We start from the raw sequence: 27,995 nt of genomic DNA, 5'->3' as shown, positions 1-27,995 counted from the left end.
CCAGTCCTCTCTCCACCTTTAATGGACCCCAGGGAGAACCTGGGGCGCGGTGTCCTTAAATACAGCCCGGCGCAGCGGGCGGGGGCGGGGCCGGGCCTGCCGGGTGGGCGGGGCCTGCCGGGCGGGGCGGGGCCTCAGCTGCACTTGCAGGAGCGCACGATCATGTTGGACAGCTGCTCCACCTTGGGCTTGCGGCCCACGTAGTACACGATGGGCAGGGGCTCCAGCGCCTGCGGCACGCAGCACGGCGCCGCCGACGCGCCCGGGTTGTGCTGGTTGTACAGCGCCAGGACCTGCGGGGGGGTCAGGGTCGGGGGGCGTGGGTAGGGGGCCCCCNGGTGCCCCCACCCCCGCCCGCCTCTCCCCCGCTCCCTCTGTCTCATCTCGGTCGTTTCCGTTCTCAGTCTCACTCTCCCCATTTTCCACTCCGGCCTTGTCTTCAGTCTCTCTCTCTCTCTCTTTCTCGGTGCCGATCTGTGGACTCAGCCTTTTTCTCGCACGTTGTCTCTCCCATTCCGTCTCCCCGCCTCCCGCGCCCCACCGCATCACTCACTCTGTCTCTGTGGGTCTCCCCCTGCGCTCTGTCTCTCTACCTGCTCTGACCCTGCCTCCTCCCATCTCTGCACCGTGCGCTCCGATCTCCGCCGTCTCTGTCTACTTCCCAGCTGGCCCGTTCCTCTCTGATGTTACCTGTTTGTCTCCCTCCACTCCCTTGGTCCCCGCTCCCCCCTGCCCACCCCCTGCCTGTGGCCAGACGCACCTTGCTGTACTGCGTGTCCAGGCTCCAAATGTAGGGGCAGGGCCCCAGGCAGAAGTTGGCATGGTAGCCCTTGGGCTCGTGGATCCACTTCCAGCCCAGATCCTTGCGGAAGTCGATGTAGAGCTGCCGCACGCAGCAGTTCTTCTCGGTGGAGCTGCAGGCGGGAGGGGGGAGCCCGGGTCAGGAGGGGCTGCTGTAAGGGCGGAGGGGCCCAGGGGGGCAGGGGTGGGGGGGCACCCCTGTCGCCCCCAGCACAGTCCCCGTCTCTGTCTCCCTTGCACTGCCTGTGACAATAACAGCAATAACAGTGATAGCAACCATAAGCACTAACACTGATAAAGCACTCCGCTAGTCAAGCCCTGTGCTAAGGGCATCAGTAAAGCCTCTCTCATGCAAGGCTCAGAACCTCCTGTAAGAAGCCAAATGACCGTCCACATGCGCTAAGTTCTACGTGTGCAACAAATGTTTATTGAACCACTACCATGTGCTTGGCTGGGATCTCCTAGGGACTCGGTACAAATGAAACAGACAGAAATCCCTGACTTCTGGGGCAACATGCTAGAGATTGTCATGTCACTCCTCTGCTCTGAACATGGCTCCAACATCACTGCGGGCAAATGACCAAGTCCTCACCAGGAACCCCAAGATGCTGCCTGGTCGGCTGATCTCAACTTCCTCCCTACCCTCCCTGCCTCCAGCCATACTAGCATCCTCCCTGTTCCTCAAACACAGTCCTGTCCCAGGACCTTTGCACTTGCTCTTCTCTCTTCCTGGCTTGCTATTCTCACAGATAGCCACTCTGGCTCGTTTCTTCAGTTCATTTAAACGTCTGCTCAGATGTCCTTTATGCAGGGAGCCTTAACTCCTAGAACACTGGCTGACACGAGCAGGTGCTCAATACATATCCAAAATACCAATCCAAATGATCATGAACTCCATTCAGTGTAATAAAGGCATTTCAGTTGTGCAAGAAAATATGACAATGTCTCTATTTGAAGCGGGGCAAATTTTTTTAAAACATTTTTTTAGAAGTAATCTCTACACCCAATGTGGGGCTCGAACTCACAACCCTGAGATCAAGAGTTGCATGCTCTGCGGACTGAGCCAGCCAGGCGTGCCAAATTGGACAAATCCTAATACCAGTTGAAGCTGGATGAGAATTCATGGGAATTCTTCATTATACTATATCTTGGTTGCTTTTGTCCACATGTCAAATTTTCCATAATAGAAGAAAATTTTAACCAGAATAGGAAAAACAGTCCCCAATATCTAGATTGGTTTTTTTTTTCCCTCTCCTCTTCCTCTGATTTATTTTCCTTCTTAAAACTTATTGCCACATAGGGTGCCTGGCTGGCTCAGTCAGGAGAGCGTACAACTCTTGATCTCTGGGTTGTGAGTTCTAGCCCCACATTGGGCGTAGAGATAAATGTGTGTGTGTGTGTGTGTGTGTGTGTGTGTGTGTGTGTTAAAAAGCATGCTGGATTGGGGCACCTGAGTGGCTTAGTTGTTAAGCGTCTGCCTTCGGCTCAGGGTGTGATCCCGGCGTTCTGGGATCGAGCCCCACATCAGGCTCCTCTGCTGGGAGCCTGCTTCTTCCTCTCCCACTCCCCCTGCTTGTGTTCCCTCTCTCACTGGCTGGCTCTCTCTCTGTCAGATAAATAAATAAAATCTTTTTTTAAAAAATTAAAAAATAAATAAAAAATAAAAAGCATGTTGGAGGGGCACCTGGGTGGCTAAGTTGTTAAGGGACGCCCTTCGGCTCAGGGTGTGATCCCGGAGTCCTGGGATCGAGCCCCACATCAGGCTCCTCTGCTGGGAGCCTGCTTCTTCCTCTCCCACTCCCCCTGCTTGTGTTCCCTCTCTCACTGGCTGTCTCTCTCTGTCAAATAAATAAATAAAATCTTTAAATAAATAACTAAATAAGTAAATAAAATAAAAAGCATGTTGGAGAATAGTGATATATAATACTCTATTGCTCTCGACTCCTAATCATGCTCAGAAGCACAAGCCAGTCCTCCCCAGCCGGGGGCCCAGGCTCCTGCTTGTCTGGAAAGAACTGGGACATTTTCCATGTGGGCCTCTAGGGCCATGGCTGAGCTGCACAGGGTGGCTCAGTCGCTTAAGCAACTGCCTTTGGCTCAGGTCATGTTCCCAGGGTCCTGGGATCGAGCCTGCTTCTCCCTCTGCCTGCCGCTCCCCCTGCTTATGCTCTCTCTCTCCCTCTCTCTCTGTCAAATAAATAAAATCTTTAAAAAAAATACATATGGTTATGTGTAAGTGTTTCAAACAGAGACTGTCTCTGGAAGGAGACACGGAGACAATAAAACTGGCTGCGTCCTCTTCGGAGAGGGGCAGGGGTCAGAGCCGGAGGGTTTCTGAGTATTCTTTCTAGGTTTGGTAAACGTGCATGTATTTACTTAGTCAAAAATTAATCAACAGAGAATGAATTAATCTCAAAACCCTGTGAGGAAGGCCTTATTATTCCCATTTGAAGGGTGACGACACTGAGCCCCAGAGAAGGGAGCGCTGCCTGCTCACGCACGGCGGGTAAGCCGTGGAGCTTGGGGCCGGCTTCACAGCCAACTCTGTGCCACCTGGGAGCCAGGGCACGGCCATGTCAGCCCAAGCTGAGTAGGAAGAGGTGATGATAGAGCAGTTCCTGGGGCAAGACAAGGCCTCTCCAAAAGCCACAGAGCCCTGAGAAGGGAGCCAGGAATCTGAGATCCCTATGAGCTCAGCCTGGTTCCTCCCCAGGCTGGTTGGGCCTCAGTTTCCCCATCTGTCCAAAGACACAGAGAATGTTAGCTCAAATCAAGGGGTTGTTAAGGGCCAAGGAGGCGTCAGGAAGTCCATGTGTGGGTTCAGCGAGGGTCCTGACTCCCGATACCACAGGCACACACGTGTGTATTTATAGACATTACTTCTGGGAAGATTTCCTGGCTTTCAGCTTCTCAAGGGGGTCCTAAACTCAGAAAAGGGAAAGAACCCCTGTCCAGAATAATCTTTCACTTCTGGTTCAACTCTGACCGGGATTTCCGAGGTCCTAAGATTTGAATAGTCTGTGACTCTTATCACCCACCTGGGACGTTCTCCACCCGGGGTCCCCACGGTGGCAGATTCACCACCTGCGAACTTGTGCAAAATGCAAATTCTCCGGCCCCACCCCAGACCTACTGAATCTGAAACTGGGGGTGGGCTTGGGGCTGGGGGATGGCAGGCCATATTTAACAAGCCTGCAGGTGACTCTGAGGCACCGTGTAACCCATGTGTTCAGTGCAAGTTCGAGGCCTCTGGCAAAGCTTTTAAGTACACTCCATGCTCAATGTGGGGCTTGAACTCACGACCCGGAAATCAAGAGTCACGTGCTCTACTGACTGGGCCAGCCAGATGGCCCTCTTGTAAAGCTCTTGCTTCGAGACCCCTCTCTGCCATCCGGGCAGGGCCTGATAGGTAAAAGAAACCCACTTGAGGCCCCAGGACAGGCCAAAGGGCCTCACATCGTCCTTGGATGCTGGGGGAGCATTCTGGGAGGCTAGCTTCCACAATCTCACATCACGGCCAAGTTCACTGTATCTTGCCCCCTACCCACTTCATCTCCCCCACTGGATGATTTCGAAGCACATGCCAGCCACCTTGCCATTTCATCCCTAAATATTTCCACACCTCTCTCCAAGAAAATCAGGGCTATTTTAAAACATCACCACCATACCACATCAGAAAAATTCACAATGATTCCCTGATATCATCAAATACATAGAGTTCCCATTTCCTCAACTGTCTCACAAATGTCTTTTCGTTTTTACTCATCTACATAAATAAAGATCCAAATAAGGTCTGCACGTTGCAATTGGTTGATGTAGCTCTTCAGATTCTTTTAGAAATCTACAGAACCATCTCTCTACTCCACACCCCCCCCCGCCTTGTGTTTGTTGAAGAAAGTGGGTCAGGTTTCCCACAGTCTAACTGCGGGGGACTGTAAGCACATGGTGTTGTTTAGCCTGTTCCTCTGTCCCGGGGTTTCTGGAAAATTGGCAGCTGGATCTACCGTCTTGATCATCTGCATGTTCAGTTTTTTGGCCCAGCTTCCTAAGTGACACTGTGTCCCTCCCTACGGAGCCTCACGTGGCTGGCTGCCTCCCTTTGTACAGTAATTAATGCTCTTAGCACTCAAGACCTCCCTTCGTGGAGTGGGGTTGCTGGGCTGAGGGCTGGGGCTGGTGCCGAGCTTGGGAGCAGAACGGACTCTCCAGCAGGGGAACGGCCTATAAGAAAGCCCAGGGGTACCATTAAAATATTTAGCAGGGGAGGGACAAGGTCAGGTTATTGTTCTAATTTCGCAACATTTAACTGTGAGTGTCCACATCCTGAGGAATCCAGCTTTTCGACTTTCTTAGATTGCAATACTCCAGGATCTCCAGGTTCTCACACTCCAGCGGCACTTCCAGCTTGCTGGGATTCCCACATGCCAACTCTCCAGGATCCTGCCATTCATGAGTTCCACTGTTTCAATATTGCATACGAGCATTGCACAATCCTGAGCCCATCACTCAAGAGGTCCAAGCTGCTACTTCCTAAGATCCCAGGCTTCAAGCTTCTAGCATTCCAACACTGAGCCCCAACACTCTAGGATCCACTCTGGCTTTCTCCAACCCCAATATTTGTGGATGATAAGATTTGAACACAGGCTTTCCCCATCCTGAGCCCAATATTCAAGGACTCCAACCTGCCAACGGCAGAGGAATCCAACATGTGCCATCTTCCAATTCTGAATTCCCAGATTCTAGGATCCCAATATTCTTCTAGTCCAGCGTTCTCAGATTTCAACCATTCACACTGAATCCTAGTGTCCTAGAATCCCAACCTTCTAGAACCACAACCTGCCACCACTGAACTCCCACAAGCTCCGTGCCCCTCATTCCAACAGTCTGATTCCAACATACCAGCAAGAAAGCAACCTGAGCTCAACATTCTAGAGCTCCCAGGGCACACATCCCAGCATTTTAGCACTCGGACCTCGTCCTCGGAGCCTTCCAGGCTGGAGAAGAGGCCAGTCCACATGTAACACCAGCCAGGTGCCCAAGACATTAAGTCTGGTCAGCAACTGGCCATTACACCCCCAGCCTAGGAGGCCCCGGTCGAAGGCAGAAAGGTCACCTGAAGCAGTAGTTGGTGTCCAGGGCCCGGCGATGTCGGGAGCTGTGCAGATGTTGGGCCCTCTCCAGTGGGGTGGCCATGAGGAGCAGGAAGGGCCGGTTCATGCCGTGAATGGTGGCCAGGTCACCTCGGCGGCTGGAACTGAACCCTGCTTTGGTTTGGAGTTGTGGGGGGTGGGGGAGACAGAGACACACACTCTCAGATGGATGAACGGGGGCCGGGCAGGGGGAGGAAGACACGCACGCATGCACGCACACATGCACACACGCGCACTGGCATGGGGCCGGGCCAGGGAGATGGGCCTCACCGTTGATATCCACTTGCAGTGTATTATCTTTGCTGTCACAGGAACAGTGGGCACTGAGGCGAAAGCCCTCTACTTCCCCTGTGGGAGTGGGGAGAAGGAAGCCAGTGTGAGGTGTGGCTCACCCCAACACTGCAGGGGGTGGGGAGCAACCCTGTGGGGGGAGCTCCTGCCTGCCTCCCTCTTCCCCTGCCTGCCCTCTCCCTGCACCCTCTTGCTTCCCCCTCCTCCTCTTTTAGGTCTCAGCTCAGAGGTCACCTCCTCCAAGAGGTCCTCCAGGACACAGGCCCTTCCCCACAGTGACATCATTTTATTTTCTCCATAGTATTTACCCTCTCTGACATTTGTATTTGGCTATTTATTTCCCTCATTGTTTCCTCAGTGGAAAGCAGGATACATGGGGGCAGGGATTCCTGTTCTCTTGTTCCCCGCTGGGCCTAGCCCACAGTCATAAAAACAAACAGCTACTGAGTAGCCCTGTCCTTAACACTCTGTGAGCATTATCTCCTTCAATCCTCACCAAAGCTCCCCATTTTGCAGACATGGAAGCCAAGGCCCACAGAGGGGAGAGGACTTGCCCCAAGCGGGAAAAGGTAGGGCCGGGATGCAAACCCACAGGGCAGCTGGGGGAGGTTTCTTGAACAAATGGCTGATTTTCTAAGCTCCTACTAGGCGCTGGGCCCTGTGCTGGGTGCTCTGGGCTCAGCAGTGACCTAGACTGGCCTTTGTCCGGCCGCGCAGGACACTCCTCCCAGCTCCTACCTGCTTCTGAACCCCTATCTCTGAACACCTGGCTGAACCACCCCTTATCCTGAAAGTCTCAACACTTCCTTCCCCCAGGAAGCCCTCCCTGACCCACAGACTGGGCCAGGTGCCCGCGCCCGGCTCCCGTGGCACTCAGCACCTCCCCTCCCCAACACTGCTCCTTCGGGTCATCACTGTTGCCTCGGGCTTTGGCAAGACTTTCTAGGTGTCTGGAAGTGACAGTGGGCCCCTGGAGAGCAGGATCTAGAAGTGGTCTTAGTTGCCACTGCGTCCCCAGCATCAAGAGATTAGGAAAGGGGATGTGGGCGCTATGGACTCCGACGGGAAGGACAGACACAGTCCTCTTACAGACAGATCGGATGTCTCACGCTCTCCCTGGACTCAGGGTCTGCCTCGAACAGCTCTTGCCCGTCCCTCCTTCCTGGGCTGATCCCACTCATCCCTCAAATATCACCTCCGATGGTCCCTCCTCCAGGAAGCCCTCCCTGACCCAAGGCTGGGTCAGGCATCTCCTCTGGGCTCCCCAACCCAGCCCTACCCAATTTTCAGGTCTTTCGGCACTTCCCCTACCCTAACAATGGACCACGGGCTCTGTGAGGGTAAGGATGGGGCTATTTGGGTCGCCTCTGTGTCCCCAGCATCACCCAGCACAGGGCAGGTGCTCAGGAAATGGATTAAGTGTTAATCACTCAGGTTTTTGAGGGTCTGGGAGGAAGGCCAGGTCTTGGCTCTTTGGCACCAACATGGGGCGGCAGCTGGTAGGCAGGGCAGCCCCAGGACGAACAATGGCTCTATCCCATTACAAAATAGGGGTGGGGCAAAGAGGTGGTCCTCACCTCCGTGGCTCAGCCACTGTCGCACGACTCCAGTGACATCGAAGGACAGCCATTCTGGCGTGTCGCTGGGCGCCAGCAGCCGGTTGCTGAGGTAGCGCCAGGAATCGTTGCTATATTTCTGGGGGATGATGAATTTCGGGGAGGGAGACAGTGAGTAGGTGCTGCCCCACACCCCCAAATACACTGACTGTACCCCGACTCCTTTGCTCCACCAGAGTCCCTCAGATGGTTCCCTCCCAGACCCACACTGTGGGACCTCGTGGGAACCACCAACCCCAAAGCGGCCCTGGGAGGAGAGGAGAGAGACCCCCAGGCCAGGGGAGATCAAGGCCCCTGTACTGCTCAGCCTCTACCCTGAGCCCCAGGCCTGAGTTTCCTCACTGGTGAAACGCCAGGCCCCTTTCAGCTTGGACAGCCCACCATGCTGAGATCCTCCGCGGACATCTTGAGGTCCACTGAGCATACAATTCAGCAAATTTGATGCCCTGACTTCTTAGAGACTGTAACTTTCTACGGGCTTATGTTAGAAGTCATTCCCAAACTCCAGTGCTCGGGAGCACCCCAAGAATTCTGCACTCAATAAGCCTGACAAGTCCTAGGACACCGATGTCCTACACGCCCAGGAGTCTGACATGCCCCAAACCCAGATGCAACCGACGTCCCACACCCCTGTGCGGTGATCCTCTGGGGCTGGCGGAATGCTCCAGGCCCTGGCGGCGTAAAGCTGAATTCTCGACTCCAAGAAGTTTGACAATAGACCGAATTCCTTTGTTGTAAGAGTCAACCACCCACCATTAAACCTCAATGTTCCCTAGGCCATGGATTCTAGGTCACAGAACCTTCTGGAGACTCCAGCCCTTCTGGAGGCCCCAGTCTTCCTGGAGACTCAAAATCTTCTAGAACAGAGCTATCCAAGGGAACTTTCTCTGACGATGGAAATGTTCTTTATCTGTGGCATCCAAAATAGCAGCCGCTGACCACATGTGACTACGGAGTACTTGAAATATGGCCAGTGAGACTGACAAGCCGAATTTTTTCTTTTATTTAATTTTAGTCAACTTAAATGGCCATGTGTGGCTAGTGGCTACCCTATTGGACAGCACGGTCCGAGAGCCTCCGACCTTCAAGATCCCAGGCTTCTGAGTGCTTAATACCCCAGGGTGCTAGGAGTCTGCAAGTTTCGAAGAATCCTACGATTCCACAGCGTGTGCGCCTCCAACCTCTGGAAGTTGTCTCTGTGGACTTGGCAACCACCAGCCGCCCGGGGCGCCCACCTTCGCCCCAGTGCGCATGCGCGGCCCACCCGCCTCCCACCTGGTACAGCTCCACGTGCTGCTCGGCTTTCAACTTGAGCCTCAGCAGGCGCAGCTCCGCCCGGGAGAGCAAGACGGGCTCGGGCACTGCTTCTCGGAGCTCCGATGTGTTGAAGAGCATATAGATGCTGTGTGGGCTCTTTTTGATTTTCTCATAGATTCCTAGGCGGGAGGAGCAGAGAAGAGGGGTGTCAGGGGTTTGGCAGAGAGCTGGCTGGCACACCCCAAGTCTTAAAAGCGTGGGCTTCACGGTTGACAACCCTGGGTCAGGACCCGACTGTGACACTCTTTAGCTGTGGGACCTTGGACAAGTGGCTTGCCCTCTCTGGGTTTGTCTCCTCGCCCTGTAAAACGGGGTCTGAACCACCTTCTCTCCCATCATCGGTAAAGTGTCCACTCAGTACATGGCAGTAGGGGTGCTGCTGGGCTTGCTCGGCCCCCCTCCCCCCAGCACTTGGAGCCTCGGGTGCAAATTAAATTTCGGCGTAGGATCAAGGGCATTTGGATCAGACCGGGCCTGTGCTGCCTTTCAACTCTGTGACCTTGGGCAAGTCACATTCCTTCCCAGAGCCTCACTTTCCTGCTGTTGTTTGGGACCCCGCAACCACACCAAGCTCCCTAACTTCCAACCAGGCTCTCCTAACTGAAGCAATGTGTAACTTTGGGCAAGTGAATTCCACTCTCTGAGCCAGATCCTCATCTACAAAATGAGGACTGGCGGCCGGGTTATCATGTGACATATGTGAGATGGCGCAGATAAAGCGAACAGCAGAGTCCACGCATGAGGAGGTGTGCTCATGGGTGTGTGTGTGTGTGTTAAAGAGCACTCACTATTTGCGAGGTGCTGTTCACAACACTTTAAGACATTTAAACCTCACAATCACTCCATGAGAAAAAGACTATTATACCCATTTTAGAGATGGGGAAACAGGTCATTTGCCCCATGGTGACAGAGGTAGGGAGCTACAGAGCTGGGATTCCAACTCGAGCAGTCTGGTCCCAAAGACTGTGCTCTTAAACCCTAGGCTATGCTGCCTCCCTGTTATTGTAATATTATTATTATTATTATTATTACTATTATTATTATTAATTGCTTCCTCTCTTCTCTACCTCCCTCAGCTGGTTAGACAGGGCAAAGTTCATTGTAGGTAGGAATGGCTTTGGGCAAGGGAGGGAGAAAGTTAGGAAGAGTGCTTTCTAGTCCAGGAAATCGGGATGCGCAGGCAGGCCATGACCTTCTGGATCGACTGGGGCACATGCTTTAGGCTTCTGCAGTGGGGGTGCAGAAATGGTGGAGACAGGATCTGATGAGAAAGGACAGAGGAAGCTCCTTCCATGGGCCCCTGCCCCTACTCTTCCCTACTCTAGCTAGGCCAGCCCATCCCCCACAAAGAAGCCCTATCTTGACTCAGGGGTTACTCAGCAAACCCCAAAGGAAGGGTAGCAGAGGGGCGTTGAGGGGGGTAGGGAGGCAGATAGAGAGGAAGGAGAAATGAAGGGCAGGACCGGTCAGAAGGAGAGATGGACAGACTGCAGACACAGGGAGACGCGAGGAGGAGCCGGGTGTGGAGGACAGAAAGAGGGAGAAAGAGGGAGAAAGAGGGAGGAGGCAGAAACGGGGAGACCCATGCATGGGGATGCGGGAGAGACGGAAGGCAGAAAGAGAAGCATAGGGCTGGGGGCGAGACGGAGGCCGACTGGGAGAGGAGACAGGATGGAAAGTGTCAGTGTTAAATAAATTTCTACAAGGAAGGTGAAGCGACCACGGGAAAGGTGAGGCTGAGAGGTGGGTGGCGAGGGGCGCCTACCGGCTGGAGCTGCAAACTGGACGCACGCAAGGCCCGGGGACCCACAGGTGCGCCACCCAAGTCAGAAAGGACAAACAGGGGGCCGCCCCCAAACCTCCGGGCCCCGCGGGACACCTGGGTCCCCGCGTGGGCGCCGGGGGGGCGGGCCCAGGGGCCGCCCCGCCCCGAGCTGGGGTGAAGAGGCCGGGAGGCGCCGCCGCCGCGAGGGCGGGGACCCGACCTGCCCCGTCTGGCCCCAGGCTCCGCGCGCGATACCCGTCCCCCGGGCACGGGAAGGAAAGGGAAGGGAGGGCGAGGCGGCCGGACGCTGGGGTTTCCCCAGCCTCCCCGAGACTAACTGGGACTCTGGGGTCCAGACTCTGTCAGCTCTGCGGGGTCCTCCTCCCCCCGTTCCGGGAGGGCAGGCTCCTCCCTCCGCGCGTGGCACCCACGTGGGGCTCCCTCACCCCGACCCAGTTTTCTCACCCTGATCTTGCAGGGTCGCACCCACCCACCTCTCCCCCTAGGGCTCGACTCCTCACTCAGCCCACTTCCTCCCCTCCCGCGGCGTGGGGGGCTCGCTGCTCCCAGCATGGCACTGTTTATGGCGCCCTCCACCCTCTACGTCCCCCCCTTTCTCATGCTTGTCTCCCCTCTCTCTAAATCCCTTCCCACCACCCAGTATTCTAGGTGTCTTGGGGGCTCGCTTCCCCCGCTGGGCTTGCTCCTCTCACGTCCCTATGCCAAATACTCGGGGCACCTCGCGCGCATCCCCGGCGCCCCCCTGGGGTCTCCGCTGCTCTCCCGCTCCGGCCTCCCCCACCCCACGCACTCGGGTCCGCTTCTTCCCCGCATTTATCAGCCCACTCGCCGCCTCTCGGTGGGCCCTCCCCCAATCCCGCGTGTTCTTCGCGCACGCTGCAAGCGGGTCCACTCTCCACTTTCCCAGCACCTCCGGGGTTCGCTTCACCTAGTTTTTCTGTCCTTCTTGAATTTCCTCGCCTCGTGAACCCTGAGCTCTGGGTCAGCTTTCCCCACTGCCTCTTCTTCCTCAAATGCCGGGGTCTTCGCTTCTCCCAAAGCGGGCTCCTCCCTGCAGCCCTCACCCCACGACCCCCCACGCTCTAGTGCCAGGTAGAGAAGGAAGTCTTTCTACCCCTCCACCCGCCCCCCCCCAATCGCTTCTCTTCCTCTAGGGGACTGCCCCCACGATCCCGCATGTTCCCATGGCCCTCTTCTAGAAGCGGTCCACTTCGCTCACTATCCCCTCCTCTTCAAGGCCAGATACCTGGGGGGTAGGGAGCTCAGTCCTTTCCTCTTTGAGACCCCCCTCCCGCGTTCCCGGCAACCCCGGGGGTCCTCTTCCTCTAGCCGGTTTCCTCTGCCAGTAATTTCCTCCCCGTGACCCCTGCACTCCGGCGCCCCCTGGGGGCTCCCCTCCAGGGTCCCCGGCCCCTCTGAGCTCACTGTTGGTGTTTTCCACCATTAGCACGCGGGTGACCTCCTTGGCGTAGTAGTCCGCCTCAGGCTCGGGCTCCGGCTCGGCGCTCTCCCCCGCCACCCGGTCGCGGGTACTGTTGTAAAGGGCCAGCACAGCCTCGGGCAGCGGGCCGGGCGGCACCTCCCCCTGGCTCGGGGGGCTGGCGAGCCGCAGCTTGGACAGGATCTGGCCGCGGATGGCCTCGATGCGCTTCCGCTTCACCAGTTCCATGTCGATGGTCTTGCAGGTGGACAGTCCGGCGGCCGGCCGGCCAGGCGTCAGCACTAGTAGCCACAGCAGCGGCAGCAGCAGCGGCAGCAGCCGCAGCCCGGAGGGCGGCATGGGGGAGGCGGCGCCCCCGGCACTGCCGAGAGCGCAAGCCGGGCTGGGGTGGGAAAAGGGAGGCCCCGCCCCTACAGGGGCTGGGGTCTCCCGAAGAAAGGTAGGAGGGTCGGGGTGGGGGTGGGGGAGTTGATGCCCTCAGGGAGAACCGAGCGGAGGTGGAGGGGAGGCTCTGATGGGTGGTTTCTCGGTATCCCAAGGAAAAAACCGAGATGGGCGAGATCTGGTACCAGAGGTGGGTGGTCTTGAGTAGGGGAGTTGAGGCAGGTCTGAGAGAGATCCCGTCTCCCGGATCCCGGAGAAGGGTCCTTGGATGCGCGGGGGCTCAGGAGAGAGGCTGGGGGTGGGGGAGCGGCGTGCAGGGGGGTGCGCCCGAGGTCTGGGGTCAAGTCTTCGCGGGAGTCCGGGTTGGCGGCTCCTGAGGGCTGGTCCGGAATGGGGGCGCCTGGGGGACGCCGTGGAGGAGGCAGGGAAGGAGCAAGCGTCCGAGGCGGTGGTGGGGCCGGTCTGGGGTCCCCGAGTCCTGCCTCCTGGCAGGGCAGCGCCGCGCCAATCGGTCCCCGCANGGGACCGGCTGGGGCGGCGGGGGGTTTTGAAGCCGCCCCGGCCCCACCCAGGAAGCGCGCGGGGCGGGGGCGGCCCCCAGGGGGAGGATATGGGGGGGCCGGGCCACCGTCCTCATCTCGCGTGGGCGGGCTCCGAGGGGGGTCCCTTAAGCCCCGGGGGGGAGGGGGCGGGCACCCCGGCTCCGCCCCGCGAACGGGGTGCTGCCTCCTGGCGGCTGAGCGCGACCAAAGCGGGCAAACGGGTTTCGTGTGGCTCTGAGGGCTGCGCGGGGTCACGGCGAGAATGAAGACCTGGCGGGGAAGGCTCACTCAGAGGTTGGGGACACCGGGTACGGCTGGGGGGGGGGAATCGGAGAGCGGGGACTCCAGCGGACAGAGAGTGGGAGGCTGGGGAAGAGGGTCAACCAGAAGACGGGGGTCCCACTGGGGAGAGGGGCACAGAGAAAGGAGAAGCCCCAAGGAGAGAGGGTCCTAAGAGGGGCACCCAGAGCGGGAAGGGGGACATAAGTTGGGGGAAGCAGGTGTGTCAGAAGGTGGGGGCCTGAAGGAGGGTGTCAGTGAGCGGATAGGGATAAGACATCTGACCGAGGAAGGAAGTCAGGAAGGCACCCACGCCTGTTAAGAACTGCTCTCCTTTATTGAGCACTTCCTTGGGCAAAGCAGCCTCATCTCACCCAGCACCCCGTGGCCCCACACGCTTATTGCCCCCATTTTACAGATGGGGGAACTGGACCTGAGGGGGCAGCCACGGGGCTTGAGGTGCTAGCCAGGACAGAAGCCATGCCCCTGGTTGGCCGGGGTCAGATCCAGCAGTGTCCAGAGCCCACGCTTCTGACCCCTGGGCCATCCCGGCCCTCGACAGGTGGGCAGGGCTCTGGACAAGGGCCTGCCTGGGAGACCAGTCAGCACTCCACGCCGTAGCGGTCGAAGTGGCGCAGCAGCAGCCCCAGCTCCAGGTGCACGGTGCCGCCGGCGGCCGTGTGCAGGCGATAGCGGTCGGCCCCGCTGTAGACGGCGTCCCCGTGCAGCAGCTGAGGGCCGCCACCCACGAAGGCCCGCGCCAGCTGCTCCCGCCAGCTGCCTAGGGGCCGCCACGTGGGGCAGTCCAGCTGGTGGGTGCCCGGACTGCTGGGCACGTGGCAAAAGCCGTAGCCTGCAAGCTGACAGCGGCCAAAGCTGTCCTGCGACCACACCTGGAGATGGAGCCGGGGCCAGCCTGCAGGATGGGAGGGAAGGAGGAAGGAAAGGAGCGATGGTGTGGCCTCCCCAGCCTGGATCCCCACCTCCTTGGCCTCCACAGGCCCGGTCCCCTCCCTGCTGGGTGTCTGCCCCAGCCTTCTCTCTGAACACCGATTCACAAAGGCAGGCAAAGGGAACTTTCTGAATCTGTGTTCTTCCCCTGCTGAAAACCCTTCCATGGCTCCCCAGTGCCCTCAGTGTCAGTCCAACCTCAACATTCTGGATCTGGCCTCAGCTGACATCCCTTTCTGTGGCCTCCTCTGCCGTGTCCCCAGATCAGTGCAGTGCAGTCCCCAGGTGAGCGCTTTGGGCCTAGTCCTGGACACTTCCCTTCTTCCCTCACCATGGCCCACTCTGTGTGCTCTGGGCCCAGGGCCTTCCTTCTTGCACTTTCCACCTGGCAGCTGGAAGCATCTTTCTCCCATTTCCATTGGTTTCTCAACGTCCTTAGAACACAGTTCAGCTCCCCAACCTGGTAGGCAAAGCTCTTGGAGATCTAGCCCCATTTCACCCTCCTTTCTGTGCCCCGTTGTGCTAGGCCCTATTCTAGAAGCTGGGGACACAGTGGTGAACAGAGCAGACAAAAATTCCTGACATCCTAGACAACGAATGTAGTAAATAAGCAAATTATAGGGTATGTCAGATGGTGATCACCGCTCTGGAGAAAAATAAAGCTGGGGATGGTGGGGGTGGGGATGCAGTTTTAGAAAGTGGGTGAGCAAGGAAAGCTTCCCTGAGAAGGTGACATGTGAGCGAATGCTTAAAGGAGGGAAGGGAGTGGGCCATGCAGATGGACATCTAGGGAAGAACGCCCCAGGAGAGGGAATGGCCCGTGCAAAGGCCCTGAGGTGGGGAGCTGCCTGGTGGCACCAGTGTGGCCGGAGCGGACTGAGAGAGGGAGAGGGAGAGGAGGGGACAGACCAGATTGTGCAGGGCCTTAAGGAACCACGATAAGGCTTTGACTTTTACCCTGAGTAAGACGGGGACCATGGAGAAGGAATGTGACCCAACTTGGGTGTTCACAGGGGCACAGATTCTGGGGGCAGCGTGGGAACACAGAGAAGAGGTTACTGTAATTGTCCAGGTGAGAGGTGAAGGTGGGCAGACCAGGGTGCCCAGGGAGAGAAGTGGGGGGATTTAGGATACATTTCAAAGACAGAGCCAAAGGGATTTCCTGATGGGCAGAATGGGGGTTGAGGAAAGAGGAGGCAAGGATGGGTGGGACCCACACTGGAGGACGAGGGGTCTGCAGGGCTGAAGGATGGCTCCCTGCCTCAGACTCTGGTCTGTCACCCACAGGCAGCCAGAAGGATCTTTTAAAATTGAAATGTGACTTGTCAGTCACCTGTTGTGGCTCCCGGTGCCTTCAGGAGATGGCCTCAGCACCATGGCCTGTCCCCTGCTAGCTCACCCCCAGCTCTCCTCTTATTCACCCTCAATCCTCCCAATGCCCCTGGCTCACTTTCCCCTTTAGGCCTTTCACACACAGCTTTCTGCCTAGAACTCACTTCCATCTTTCGGGCTTATCAGCTCCTACTAGCCTTTCATGGCAAAGCTCAAACATCCCCTCCTCCAGAAAGCTCTCCCTGAACTCCTTGGCAGTCAGGCATCCCCTCTGGGCTCCCCTACCCTCTAGGATTCCCTCCATCCCAGACCTGCCCCCTCTGGGCTGCCCTGTCTGGGGACAGCTCTGTCTCTCTCTCCCAAGGGGATGGTGAACCCTGTGAGGACAGGGCTTGGGGCGGGGGGGGTGCTGTCTCAATCACCAACATTTCCCTGGCATCACCCAACACAGGTGGGGCACAGGGCAGACTCTCAGTAAATATTATTTATAACGTTGAAATACACAGCATGTTTACCTAGGCTATTTCCTAGAATCCACTCCTCTCCAGTGATCTCAATTTTCCACGAGAACAGGTTTTCTGATACCCTTCCTCCCCCGCATACTCGTTTCCCCTGTGAGCAGCTGAGCCAAGAGACTGCAGAACAGAAGGGCTACCAGCCCTGCCTCTCTCTCATAACCCCCTCCCAGCTTCCTCCTGATTGAAGACTCTGTTTATCTCTTTGAAAGCCACCTCCCTTCTCTCCCTGTCCCCACCTTCCCCTCTCCCCCTGCAGCCCTGGCCTCTGGCCTAGTCCTACACACTCTAGGGCCAGCCTGCAGAGGCCATCAGCTCTGCCTCTCCGGGGCCAGGCCTGGCTAGGAAAGGGACCTAAAGGGCCTAGGGAACAGGGATGGGACTTGGTGTTCCCACGCCCAGCTAGCCCCCCTCCCTCTCAGCCAGGCCCAGGGCTTGTGCTGGGAACCCACCTTGGAGGCCTTTGGTGGCGAAGTGCAGGTCGATGGGGTGGGACCAGTAGGCCATGTCCCCTACTTGGGGGGTGTCCACCTGTGTTTGGCCCTCCCGCACACCTGACAGGAGCTTCCATGCCGCCCCTGCAGGGAGGGGTGGGAAGCAGACATCAGGAAGGCGAGGCCATAGGGGCTGAAGGACCCTGTTTCTCCCTGGCAGTGGGGGTCAGGGGTTACGAAGTGTGGACTCAAGAGCCTGGGTTCAGATCCTGGTACTACTTCGTCCTGCCTGTGCAACCTCGGGCGACTTACCTGTCTCTGCCTTGGTCTCCCCTTCTGTAAAATGGGTGTCATAAGAAACACATCCCTCATAGTTTTGTGAAAAGATTCAACGAGCCAATACACAGAAAGCCCTTAGAACAGTCTCTCGGGCACAGTGAGTGCCGGGTAAGCGCTGGATAGCATTTTATTACTCTTCTCACCCCACATTAGAGGCCTCGTCCAAGGACTAAGATGGGGCTGAAGGTGTCCTTCAAGAGTTCCAGCACATGGTGAAAGGTGCATAATAATAGCAATTGTCCCGAGGCTGATAATAATAGCGAAAGAAAGCCAGACGCTGTGCTAAGCACTTTAGCCACGAATTCATTTAATCTGCCCTCTGGGACTTTGAATCCCCACCCCACCCCCACTTTAGACTCCCCTTGGGAGACCACAAGGCCCTGCATGGCCTGGCCTGTGCCCCCTTCCTGAACTCACCTCCCATCACTCTCCCCATCCCTCACCACCCTCTAGCTTCGCTGGCCTGATTTCTGTTCCCCTCCTCAGGGCCTTTGCACTGGCTTTGGCCTCTGTCCAGAAAGCTCTGCTCTTGGATGTACCCGTGCCTGGTTTTTTCTCATCCTTCATGGATCGGCTCAAGTGTGCCACATCTCACAGAGGGGTCCTCCCTCACCCTCCTATCCGAACGCTAGTCCCTGTCATGTCATCTCCTCTCACTGCTTCCCGTAGGGACCACTATCAGTAATCCCTGTGCTCATTTCCTCACCTGCTTTTTTAAATTTCTCTCTCCTCTACTTGGGAGCCCCAGGAGAGCATGCCTCTTGCACACTGCTGGGTCCCCAGGACCTCAAACTCTGACCTTGGTACACAGAAGGTGCTCAATAAATGTTTGTTGGGCAAATAAGTGCTCCTAGGAGGTGGGTACCAATATAATCCCCATTTTACAGGTAAAGAAACAGCCTCTGAGAAGGAAAATCACTTGGCCATTTATTCCATGAACGCTTACTGAACACCTGCTTTGTGCCAAGCACAGTTGTCCATGCTGGGCACAGCAGGAACATGGTTGACCACAGTGCCACGGTGGTGCTGGACTCAAACTGTGCTCTGACTGCAGGACCCAAGCCCTTGATCTGGCTGCCCATGAGCTGGATTAACTGTCCCCCCACCAAGGGCCCCTTGAGATAATAAAAATCACATCGGTTATCGCTCCCTTCTGGGCCAGGTGAGGAAAGTACCAGGCCTTGAGTCAGGCTCTTGACATACAAGATGTACCAAGGCCCCTCTGAAAGACCAATATTCCCACTTTACAGATGAGGAAAAACAAGACTCCAAGAGGCGGCAGCACCTGGCCAGGGTCACAGAGCAGGTGAGTGGCGAGGTCAGACTGGAAACTAAGTCTGACTCCAGACCTGCCTCTTATCTGCTCAGCTACAGGACCGCCCCCTCCTTTCCCCAGGAATCTCAGCCACCATTCTACCTACAGGGAAATCGCAAAGGACCCAGGACCTCCAGAGATGACGATGGCAAGAGCCACTCATTTCGTGAGCGTTTATTCTATGCGGGGCAGCACACCCAAGACTTTACTAACAGAACCGCATCCAGTGTTTACACAAGCCAAGCAAACACTTAATGGGATAGGCCCTTTTCTCAGTGGTCTTGATACTCATTTGGTCCTCAAGAGAACCCCATGAAGTAAGCCCCGTTATTATTCCCATTGTACAGATTGGAAATCAAGGCAAAGACAAGTGCCCAAGGCCACATAATTAAATGCAGTTTTGAACTCAGGCAGTTTGCTCTTAACCTCAACACTCTGCTCCCTCTTAGCTGCTGTTAGCTTCATTTTTAGACAAGGAAACACAGAGGTCAAGTGCAAAGGCCACCAATCGGTAGGTGAGGGAGTTGGTATTTGAGCCCAGATCTGGCGGCCTATGGCCCTACCCGTTACACTGGATGTTATGCTGCCTCTGATGGGGAGGCATGAAAACTGGGGCTTCCACAGTCCCTCCTGGGCCTGTGTGGATGAGCATGGATGACTGATCGGAAGGGGTTCCTACATTCCCACAGAGAATTATGAATACAGGAGGGTGGCCTCTCCTCTGTAAATCCGGGATGAAAACCCATTTTACAGGAAGAACTCAATAAAGCAAAGAATGAAGATGGGGGAGGGACCCAGGGCACCCCTAAGTCCAGTGGGGTTAGGCTGGCTAGTGTTTTGAGGACTGGGAGTGTGTGTGTGTGTGTGTGTGTGTGTGTGTGTGTGGCAGGGGGTGTCTAGTCCCATACCTTTGGGGGCTGTGTGTTCAGAGAGGGGGAGTCAGAGCCTCCAGAGAGATGGAATGGGAAGAACAATGTGAGAGTCACATTGTCAGAGTATGGTCATGGCTAGGAGTCCCAGGAGCCAATGGAAGATGAGGATCAGGGACTAGGCCAGGGGGTGAAGGAAGGAGGGTAGAAACTCTGGGCTGGGGGTATGGGTGGGGAAAAGAACCAGGTCCAGGAATACCTGTGTGGATGCCCCACTTGCAGAAGAGGCTACTTTCCGAGAAACCGGTGGCCCCCATGATCTGCCCGATCACGTGCACCTCAGCCATGGCCCTGAGGGAAAAATGTAATCACAGCCCTGTGAAGTCAGTGTACTGTTATCTCCAACTTGACAGATGGGGAAACTGAGGCCTACCAAGTAAGGGGTGGTACTAGCATTCTCAGCTAGTTTCGTCAACCTACTGAGGCTGCAGTCTTAACCACGGTCCTGACCGCCTCTCCAGGAGAGCCCCGGAAAAATGAAGGGGGAGGGGTGAGAGCTGGGTGAAGAGTTGGCGTCTAACTACCCGCCTCTAAAGTAACTTCTGACTTTCAGCGCGGCAGAAAACCCCGCCCCAAGGGCCTGCGGCCCCACCCACAGACACAAAGTCCCGCCTCTTCGCGTCCGATCGCCGAGGGCCAAGAAGCGCATGCGCCTTAAGCGCAGGGCCGCCTTAGCCCCGCCTCTAAGCCCACGCATGCGTTGTTCCTACCTCAGCGCACCTAACGGTTAGGTGGGGAGAAGAGGCCGCGGGGATTGCAGTTCATGGGCCTGACCTGTCCCTCTCTCCGCGGACGCCGACTTCCTAGGCTTGGCTCGCGCCTCTCCTAGGATCTTCCTGGCAGCGAGAGACCTGAGGCGCGGATCCCTCCGAGGCTGCGCCCGCCTTCGGGCTCCCTGGTTGTTGCTGGGGCAACAGCAGCCTCCGCCTCTAGTCTGGCGCCCGCCCCTGCGGGCCGCTAATTGGCCCTAGCAGCCTTTGGGGGCGGAGCTAGGATGTGATGGACGTTTTCTCTCCCCTGTCTCTCCGTTTTGGGAAAAACGTCTCTCCAAACACGACTCGTGGTTCCGCCATTTGGGGCGTGGTCGGGCAGCTGCCATCTTGAGTGTGACTGAGGAAGTTCGCGCGCCAACTGCTGCCCCAGGATACTTTCCTCACAAAATAAGTGAACCCCTCGACGCTGCGAGCTTCCCGAAATTCTCTCCCAGCCCAGACCACAAATCAGAAATTTGAGCCAGAAGCAGCGGGCAAGCTCCCTGTGGTCATTGCGTGCATCCCCACGTCTTATCATGAAAAAAAAATCCTTCCTTCTTCAGAGATGCTCAAGTTTGGGAGGGGGTTTTCCTTCCTTTTTTAGTTTCCCGTGGCTCCTCAAGTAATGATAAATGCAACTTCCTTCTCCGGAGTACCGCTCAGTTCACTATTAGTACTGATTCTGAGCAAGGAGGGGGAGCGTGGGGGGAGGGGTATGAGAAATGAGGAACTGAGGCCAGTTTATCTGCAGAAAATCTGGTTCTGGAAGGCTGGACTCTGCCAGGAGCTTGTCTTGTGATCCTGCACGGTTCCAGCTCTCAGTTAACTCATCCGTGTAATGGGTGCAAGTAGAGTGACTGAGTCAGAGGCACTGACACATTGTGATTTCCCGAGCAGTGTGCCTTCTCCACCCTCTAAATCCATTTGAACCCTAGTCCATATGCCTCCAGCCCAGACCAGGAGTCCAAAGGAAACTCATTTTCATACTTTTTAGCAAAATGGGACTGCACAAGTTAGAGTCACCGCCTCAAAATTACAGGGAGTGTAGGGTGCCTGGTTGGCTCAGTCGGTTAAGCGTCTGCCTTGGGCTCAGGTCATGATCCCGGGGTCCTGGGATCCAGCCCTGCTGAGGCCCCCTGCTCCCCTGGGAGTCTGCTTCTCCCTCTGCCTCTGTCCCTGCCCTTCCTCCCCCACTCATTTTCTCTCTCTCTCTCTCAAAGAAATAAAATATTCAAAATTACAGGGAAGGGGCAACATTTTAATAGGATGGTATTTATATAAATAAAATAATTCAATAGGATTACATTTCACAAAGAGATGTATTTGAAAGCTGCCATTTAGGGGCACCTGGGTGGCTCAGTCATTAAGCGTCTGCCTTTGGCTCAGGGCGTGATCCCGGCGTTCTGGGATTGAGCCCCGCATCGCCCCCGCATCAGGCTCCCCCGCTGGGAGCCTGCTTCTCCCTCTCCCACTCCCCCTGCTTGTGTTCCCCCTCTCACTGGCTCTCTCTGTCAAATAAATTAATAAAATCTTTAAAAAAAAGAAAGAAAGCTGCCATTTAGCGAGTGTTTTTTCTGTGCCAGACCTGTAAACTGATCGTTTTACAAGCATGACTTTGTTTAATCTTCAGACGTCCCACAGGGTAGTTAATATTAGCTTTATTTAAGATGAAAAAATTAGGGCAAAGTCATTTGCCTTAAGCAAAATTGACTATAGTTCTGTCTAACTCTGTCCCTAAACCTTATGTACTTTTTTTTTTAAAGATTTTATTTATTAATTTCTCAGAGACAGAGCACACAAGCAGGGGAAGCAGCAGGGCAGAGGGAGAAGCAGGCTCCCCGCTGAGCAAGGAGCCAGGACTAGGGACTCAATCCCAGGACCCTGGGATCATGACCGGAGCTGAAGGCAGGCGCTTAACCGACTGAGCCACCCAGGCGTCCCTAAACTTTATGTTCTCAACCTCTCTGCTGTCCTTCCTTTCTTGGCTGCATGTCTTTCAGTACGCAAAGGAATATGGAGGTTGTGCCTGGGTGTCATCCAAGACTCTATCACTTCCCACATCCAACCAGTCAAGTCCTGTCAGTGCTCCTTCATTTTTTTGTTTTAATATTTATTTCTTTTAGAGAGAGAGAAACAGCCTGAGTGGGGGGAGGGGCAGAGGGAGAGAGAATCCCAAGCCGACTCCTTGCTGATCAAGGAGCCAGAGGCAGGGCTCCGTTGGAGGACCCTTAGATCATGACCCGAGTCATGAGTCAGACCCAAGAGCCGGAGGCTTAACCTACTTGCCACCCAGCTGCTGCCCCTCTCCCCCCGGCCCAGTGCTCCTTCTTAAATATCTTCTCCTTAATTGGTTTTCTTCCTACTGGTTGATATTGATGATTACGAAAATGGTTCCCAGTTCAACTACTTGGATTTAAGTCTCAGCTCTGCCCCTTCTGTGTCACCTATAGCCTCTCTGTACCTTTCTTTTCTGTAATGTGAGGATGAATGATAGGACCCACCTTGTAGGACTATTGTCAGGACTGGATGACTTAATGTATGAAGCTATTTCAAACTATGACCACATATTTTTTTTCTTCTTCTTTTTAAGTAAGCGCAATGCCCAACTGTGGGGCTCAAACTCATGACCCAGAGATCAAGAGTGATGGCATGCACTTCCAACTGAGCCAGCCAGGTGCCCCGTCCACAGATTCTTTGCTATGACTTCTTTCTATTATTATTATTATTTTATAGTTTTTATTTCTTTAAGTGTTCTCTACACCCGATGTGGGGTTTGAACTCAACCCTGAGATCAAGAATCTCATGCTCTTCTCGCTGAGCCAGCCAAGCGCCCCTGATACGCCTTCTTTCGATACATGGAAGCTAATTCCTTTCCCCCTTGATTACGGGCTGCACTTACAACTTGCTTCTGGCCAATAGAATACGGCACAAGTGTTGCTGTGTGACTTCCAAGACGAGGTCATAAAAGGCACTGAAGCTTCCTCCTTGCTCTTTCTCTCGGGTGGCTCACTGGGCGGGAGGTCAGCCACCATGCCATGACAGCAGAGAAGCAGCCCGTGAAGAGACCCAGATGGGGACACGCTGAAGCCTCGTGCCAACAAACAGCACCATGCGAGTGATCCATGCTGGAAGCCGATCTTCCCACCTCAGTCAGATCTTCAGATGACTGCAGTTCTGGCCAGCACGAGACCGCTGGAGTCAGAACCACCCAGCGAAGCCACGGCCAGATCGCTGACCAGCAGAAACTATATCAGATGATAAATGTTTGTTTTAAGCCACTAGGTTTTGGGGAATGATTTGTTCTGGGGCAGTAGATAACTAATACAAGTATGTAATAAATCTAAGACCATGGGCCTGGCAAATGGGAAGTACTCTAAGTGTTTGCTATTATTCAATTGTTTTGAAGATTTTATTTATTTGTCAGAGAGAGAGCACAAGCAGGGGGAGCGGAAGTCAGAGGAAGAAACAGGCTCCCCACTGAGCAAGAAGCCCTATGAAGGACTTGATCCCAGGACTCTGCGATCATGACCCCAGCCAAAGCCAGACAGTTAACCCGCTGAACCACCCAGGCGTCCCAGTGTTTGCTATTATCGTTGGGTTTCATTGCTGGTGTTGTTACTGAAATGGAATATTTTTTTTAAGGATTTTATTTATTTATTCGACAGAGATAGAGACAGCCAGCAAGAGAGGGAACACAAGCAGGGGGAATGGGAGAGGAAGAAGCAGGCTCACAGCAGAAGAGCCTGATGTGGGACTCGATCCCATAACGCCGGGATCACGCCCTGAGCCGAAGGCAGACGCTCAACCGCTGTGCCACCCAGGCGCCCCTGAAATGGAATATTTCACATCTCCTTTTTTTTTTTTTTACGAGAATACTTTACATATCTTTTTCACTTCAAGAAGCAAACTGAATATTTAATTATTTTTTATTTTTAAATTTTTTTTAAAGATTTTATTTATTTATTCGACAGAGATAGAGACAGTCAGCGAGAGAGGGAACACAAGCAGGGGGAGTGGGAGAGGAAGAAGCAGGCTCATAGCAGAAGCCTGATGTGGGGCTCGATCCCACAACTCCGGGATCACGCCCTGAGCCGAAGGCAGACGCTCAACCGCTGTGCCACCCAGGCGCCCCTATTTTTAAATTTTAAAAGAACTGTGGTAAAAGATACATAACATAAAAGGGACCATTTTAGCCATTTTTAGGGTGCACAGATCAGTGGCATTAAGTCCATTCACATAAACGTGCAACCGATCTCCAGAACTCTTTTCATCTTGCAAAACTGAAACTCTGTACCCATGAAAGAAGAACGTCCCTGGGGTTCCCCAGGTGGCTCAGTCAGTTAAGCATCTGACTCTTGGTTTCAGCTCAGGTCACGATCTCAAGGTCATGAGATAGAGCCCTGCACTGGGCTCCATGCTAGGCGTAGAGCCTGCTTAAGATTTTCTCTCTCCCTCTCCCTCTGCCCCTCCCACCCCCACCCCTGCTTTCTCTCGCCCACTCTAAAAAAGTAAATAAATAATAAAAATAAAAAACAACGACCCAAGATGATGCTTTCTGATAGTTGCCAGAGGGAAGGGGGATGGGGGATGGGTGAGCTGCATGAAGGGAAGTGGGAGAAGGAGGCTTTCCGTTGTGGAATGAATGAGGCAGGGATGGATCGCGCAGGATAGGGAGTATGGTCAATGATATTGTAAGGGTGCCGTAGGGTGACAGATGGTGGCTACACTTGTGAGCGGAGCATAAGGTATAAAGCAGCTGGGTCGCTATGTTTATACCTGAAACTGATGTAACACTGTGTATCATCGATACTCCAAAAACAAAACAAAAACAAAAACAAAACGCCCCCAAATAAAAAACCTAAACTAAACTAAAAACAAATGGGGGTGCCTGGCTGTCTCAGTCAGTGGAGCTTCATGACTTGGAGCCCCACATTGGACTTACTTAAAAGTAAATTAAATCAATCAATCAACAAACAAACTACAAACAAAACCCAACACCCTCCCCCCCAATCTTGCCAGGTCCTGGCAACCATCACTCTACTTCCTGTCTCTATTAATATGACCATCTGGGCGCCTCACAGAAGTAGAATGGTTCAGCCGCTGTCCTTTTGTAATGTCCTCGAGGTTAGTCCACATTGTCCCGCATGTCAGAATTTTCTCCCTTTTTGTTTTATTTATTCTACTTACTTTGCTCCACGCCCCACATGGGGCTTGAACTCACAACCCCTGAGATCAAGAGTCGCACGCTCTACTGACTGAGCCAGCTGGGCGCCCCTGAATTTTCTTCCTCCTTTTTAGGGCTGAATAAGGTACATCTCATTTTCTTCATCCAGTCGTCTGTTGGACACCGGGCTTGCTTCCATCTTGTGGTTATGGCGAATAACGCTCCTATGAACGCGGCTGTCCAAATACCTCTTCGAGACCCCGCTTTCAGTTCTCTGGGGTACATACCAAGAAGTAAAACTGCTGGGTCATATGGTAATTCTATTTTTAATTTTCGGAGGAACTGCCGTACTGCTTTCCATAGCGACGGTACGTATTGTTTTATAGCTTGCTTTTTTCCCTCAGTGATACATCTTAGAAAGTGACCCAGGTCAATCTGTAGAGATCCAACTCACTTGAAAAAAAACAAACTGTTTTGAAGTATAATCTATGTACAGAAAAGTGCATAAATCATGAGTGAACAGTTGGATTAAATTCTAGAAACGAAACACACCCGATAATCAGAAGTCAGCTCAAGAGAAGAACAGGACCTTTCCCCAGGGTGCCCCTGAGGGTTAACCACTAACTGGATTCTACCAACGTGGATCAATTTTGCCTAGTTTTGAATTTTATATGAATGAAATCACACTGTAGGTATCGTTTTGTGTCTTCCGTCTTTTTTTTAAGGGATTTTTTTTTAAAGATTTTATTTATTTATTTGACAGAGAGAGAGACAGCCAGCGAGAGAGGGAACACAAGCAGGGGGAGTGGGAGAGGAAGAAGCAGGCTTCCCAGTGGAGGAGCCTGATGTGGGGCTCGACCCCGGGACCCTGAGATCATGCCCTGAGCTGAAGGCAGACGTTCAACGACTGAGCCACCCAGGCGCCCCGTGTCTTCCGTCTTTTGCTCAGCAAACTCATCCACATTGTTCCACGTGGCTGTAGATCCTTCCTTTTCTCTGCTATATAGTTTCCTTTGTGTGGAGATGCTACCACTTACTTACCCAGCCCTAGATGCAGATTTGCCTTGTGCTGGACATATATTCACATCTGGTTGGAGTGAAATTTCTGGGTCATGAGATATGCTGAACGATAGTAGAAAGTGCTCCAAGATTTGGTGGAAAACCGAGGCTGGTGGGAATTCACACCCCCCCCCCAATTTCCTACAAATTCCTATTGAAAGGCTCCTTTGTGCCAGGCACTGTTCTAGGCCCTGAGGCACAGCGGTGAAGAGAATCCAGCAGATCAAATCCCAGCCCTCCGGAACCTGATACTGAGGAGGGGAGAATTCAAACTCCAAACAGAAATATAGACTATGTTTTGTAGTGATAAGCTGCATGAAAACACAACCAGAGCCCGGCGAAGGAGCTAGTGACAGGTTATCTCTCCCACTTAAAACAGCCCCGCTCCAGGTCCCTCTCGTCTACCCTCCGGTGGGTCTCCCCGCCTGTCGTCTGCCAGAAACTCTGGCTGAGCCAAGTGCACTTCCAGACACCATCTGCTCTCCCCGGGAGTGGGGCCCGTGCCAACTCCAGCGTCTGGACTCTTGGCACGGAGCCCTGGAGCCCTGGAGCCAGGGAACTCTGGCCAGCCCCACATCAGGAGGGGAATCCTCCAGTTTGACTGACTGGGATGGGTGAGATGGAGGGCCTCTGGGAAAGAGAAGCTGGTGCAAGCTGGGTGGGGTCCGTGAGGGAGAAGGCGAGGAGGGTCCCTTATTCAGACTGATGGAGCCAGCAGTGAATAATGATACAAACGTCAGCAAACATACTCAGAGTGCCTGCATAGCCAGGCTTTGGGGAAATGTGGGACACTGGTTATCACACCTGATGTGAGTGCTTTATGTATGTGATCGCATCTGCATCCAAGAAGCAGGGAGTGTGTAGCCCATTTCACAGGTGAAAGAATTAGGGTTCAGAGAGGTCACACAGCAGTGCCTTGAAGAGCCTGGAATGCCAGTCGGGCCTGTGTGGGTCCAAACACTGACTCATGACCACCACTTGCACCACCTGATAATCAGCACATCACCCCATCCCTCCTGGGCCTCCTTTCCCTGGAGGCTCCCCCCCCCCGCCCCGCCCCGGGCGTTCCTCCCCTTCCCCCGCTGGGGAACAGCAACGAATACAGCCCTGGGTTGCCATCTGCCGGGTTTAGCGCCGGTTGTGTACCTCGGCCAAGAGAGCACACGCGTCTGAACCTCAGTTTCTTTATCTGTAAGACAGAGGCAGAGAGCCGCCGAGGACAATCAATGCGATGATGGCTGTAAAGCGTCTATGGCAAGGGCCAGGTGTCCGGGCTTAGCCCGCGCCCAGTGACCCGGCGGCCTGCGCCCTGGCGAGTCCACGGCCTCTCTGCACCTGTTCCCTCCTGCGTACCACAGGACGGTACATGACGGTGCCTCTTCGGTCGTGCTGAGGAATAAACGTGTGCGTGTCCATGCACAGCACTAAGAGTACTGCACACAGTTAGCCGCCGTTGCTGTTATTAGTATTGGGCGAGGAGAGTGGCGGGGTGGAGGCGGGGCCGAGCCAGGAAGGCCCAGGAAAATCAGGGGCGCTCCTTCCTCCGCCCTGAAGCGCTTGGGCCTGGGCTCGGGGGGGAGGGTCAGGGTCTGCCGTCC

General features: G+C 54.7%; 2 protein-coding genes across 5 annotated transcripts; both read right to left on the bottom strand.

The window, feature by feature from the left end:
- On the bottom strand, nt 1-13,317 carry TGFB1 (transforming growth factor beta 1). Of its 2 annotated transcripts, none has more exons than XM_034672323.1 (7): nt 12,387-13,317; nt 9,134-9,294; nt 7,820-7,937; nt 6,222-6,299; nt 5,915-6,065; nt 761-914; nt 1-293 (listed from the first exon to the last, which is right to left on the bottom strand). In XM_034672323.1, exons 1-7 carry the CDS (start codon nt 12,739-12,741, stop codon nt 135-137), a joined length of 1,176 nt encoding a protein of 391 aa, XP_034528214.1. In that variant the 5' UTR covers nt 12,742-13,317; the 3' UTR covers nt 1-134. The 2 variants fall into 2 exon arrangements, with proteins under 2 accessions (XP_034528214.1, XP_034528215.1); XM_034672324.1 differs by having other exon boundaries at nt 5,915-6,062.
- A 604-nt stretch (nt 13,318-13,921) lies between these two features.
- Nucleotides 13,922-20,448, bottom strand: B9D2 (B9 domain containing 2). 3 transcript variants are annotated; one of them, XM_011230403.3, is made up of 4 exons: nt 20,143-20,448; nt 19,622-19,713; nt 16,858-16,983; nt 13,922-14,523 (listed from the first exon to the last, which is right to left on the bottom strand). In XM_011230403.3, exons 2-4 carry the CDS (start codon nt 19,707-19,709, stop codon nt 14,210-14,212), a joined length of 528 nt encoding a protein of 175 aa, XP_011228705.1. In that variant the 5' UTR covers nt 19,710-19,713; nt 20,143-20,448; the 3' UTR covers nt 13,922-14,209. The 3 variants fall into 3 exon arrangements, with proteins under 3 accessions (XP_011228705.1, XP_011228706.1, XP_002923729.1); XM_011230404.3 differs by having other exon boundaries at nt 20,197-20,446; XM_002923683.4 differs by having other exon boundaries at nt 20,133-20,445.
- Nucleotides 20,449-27,995: the final 7,547 nt, after the last annotated feature.

Source organism: Ailuropoda melanoleuca, chromosome 12, assembly GCF_002007445.2.
Source record: "Ailuropoda melanoleuca isolate Jingjing chromosome 12, ASM200744v2, whole genome shotgun sequence".
Taxonomy (NCBI): domain Eukaryota; kingdom Metazoa; phylum Chordata; class Mammalia; order Carnivora; family Ursidae; genus Ailuropoda; species Ailuropoda melanoleuca.
Note: the sequence above shows the minus strand (reverse complement) of the source record. Positions and strands in the feature narration are given on the sequence as shown.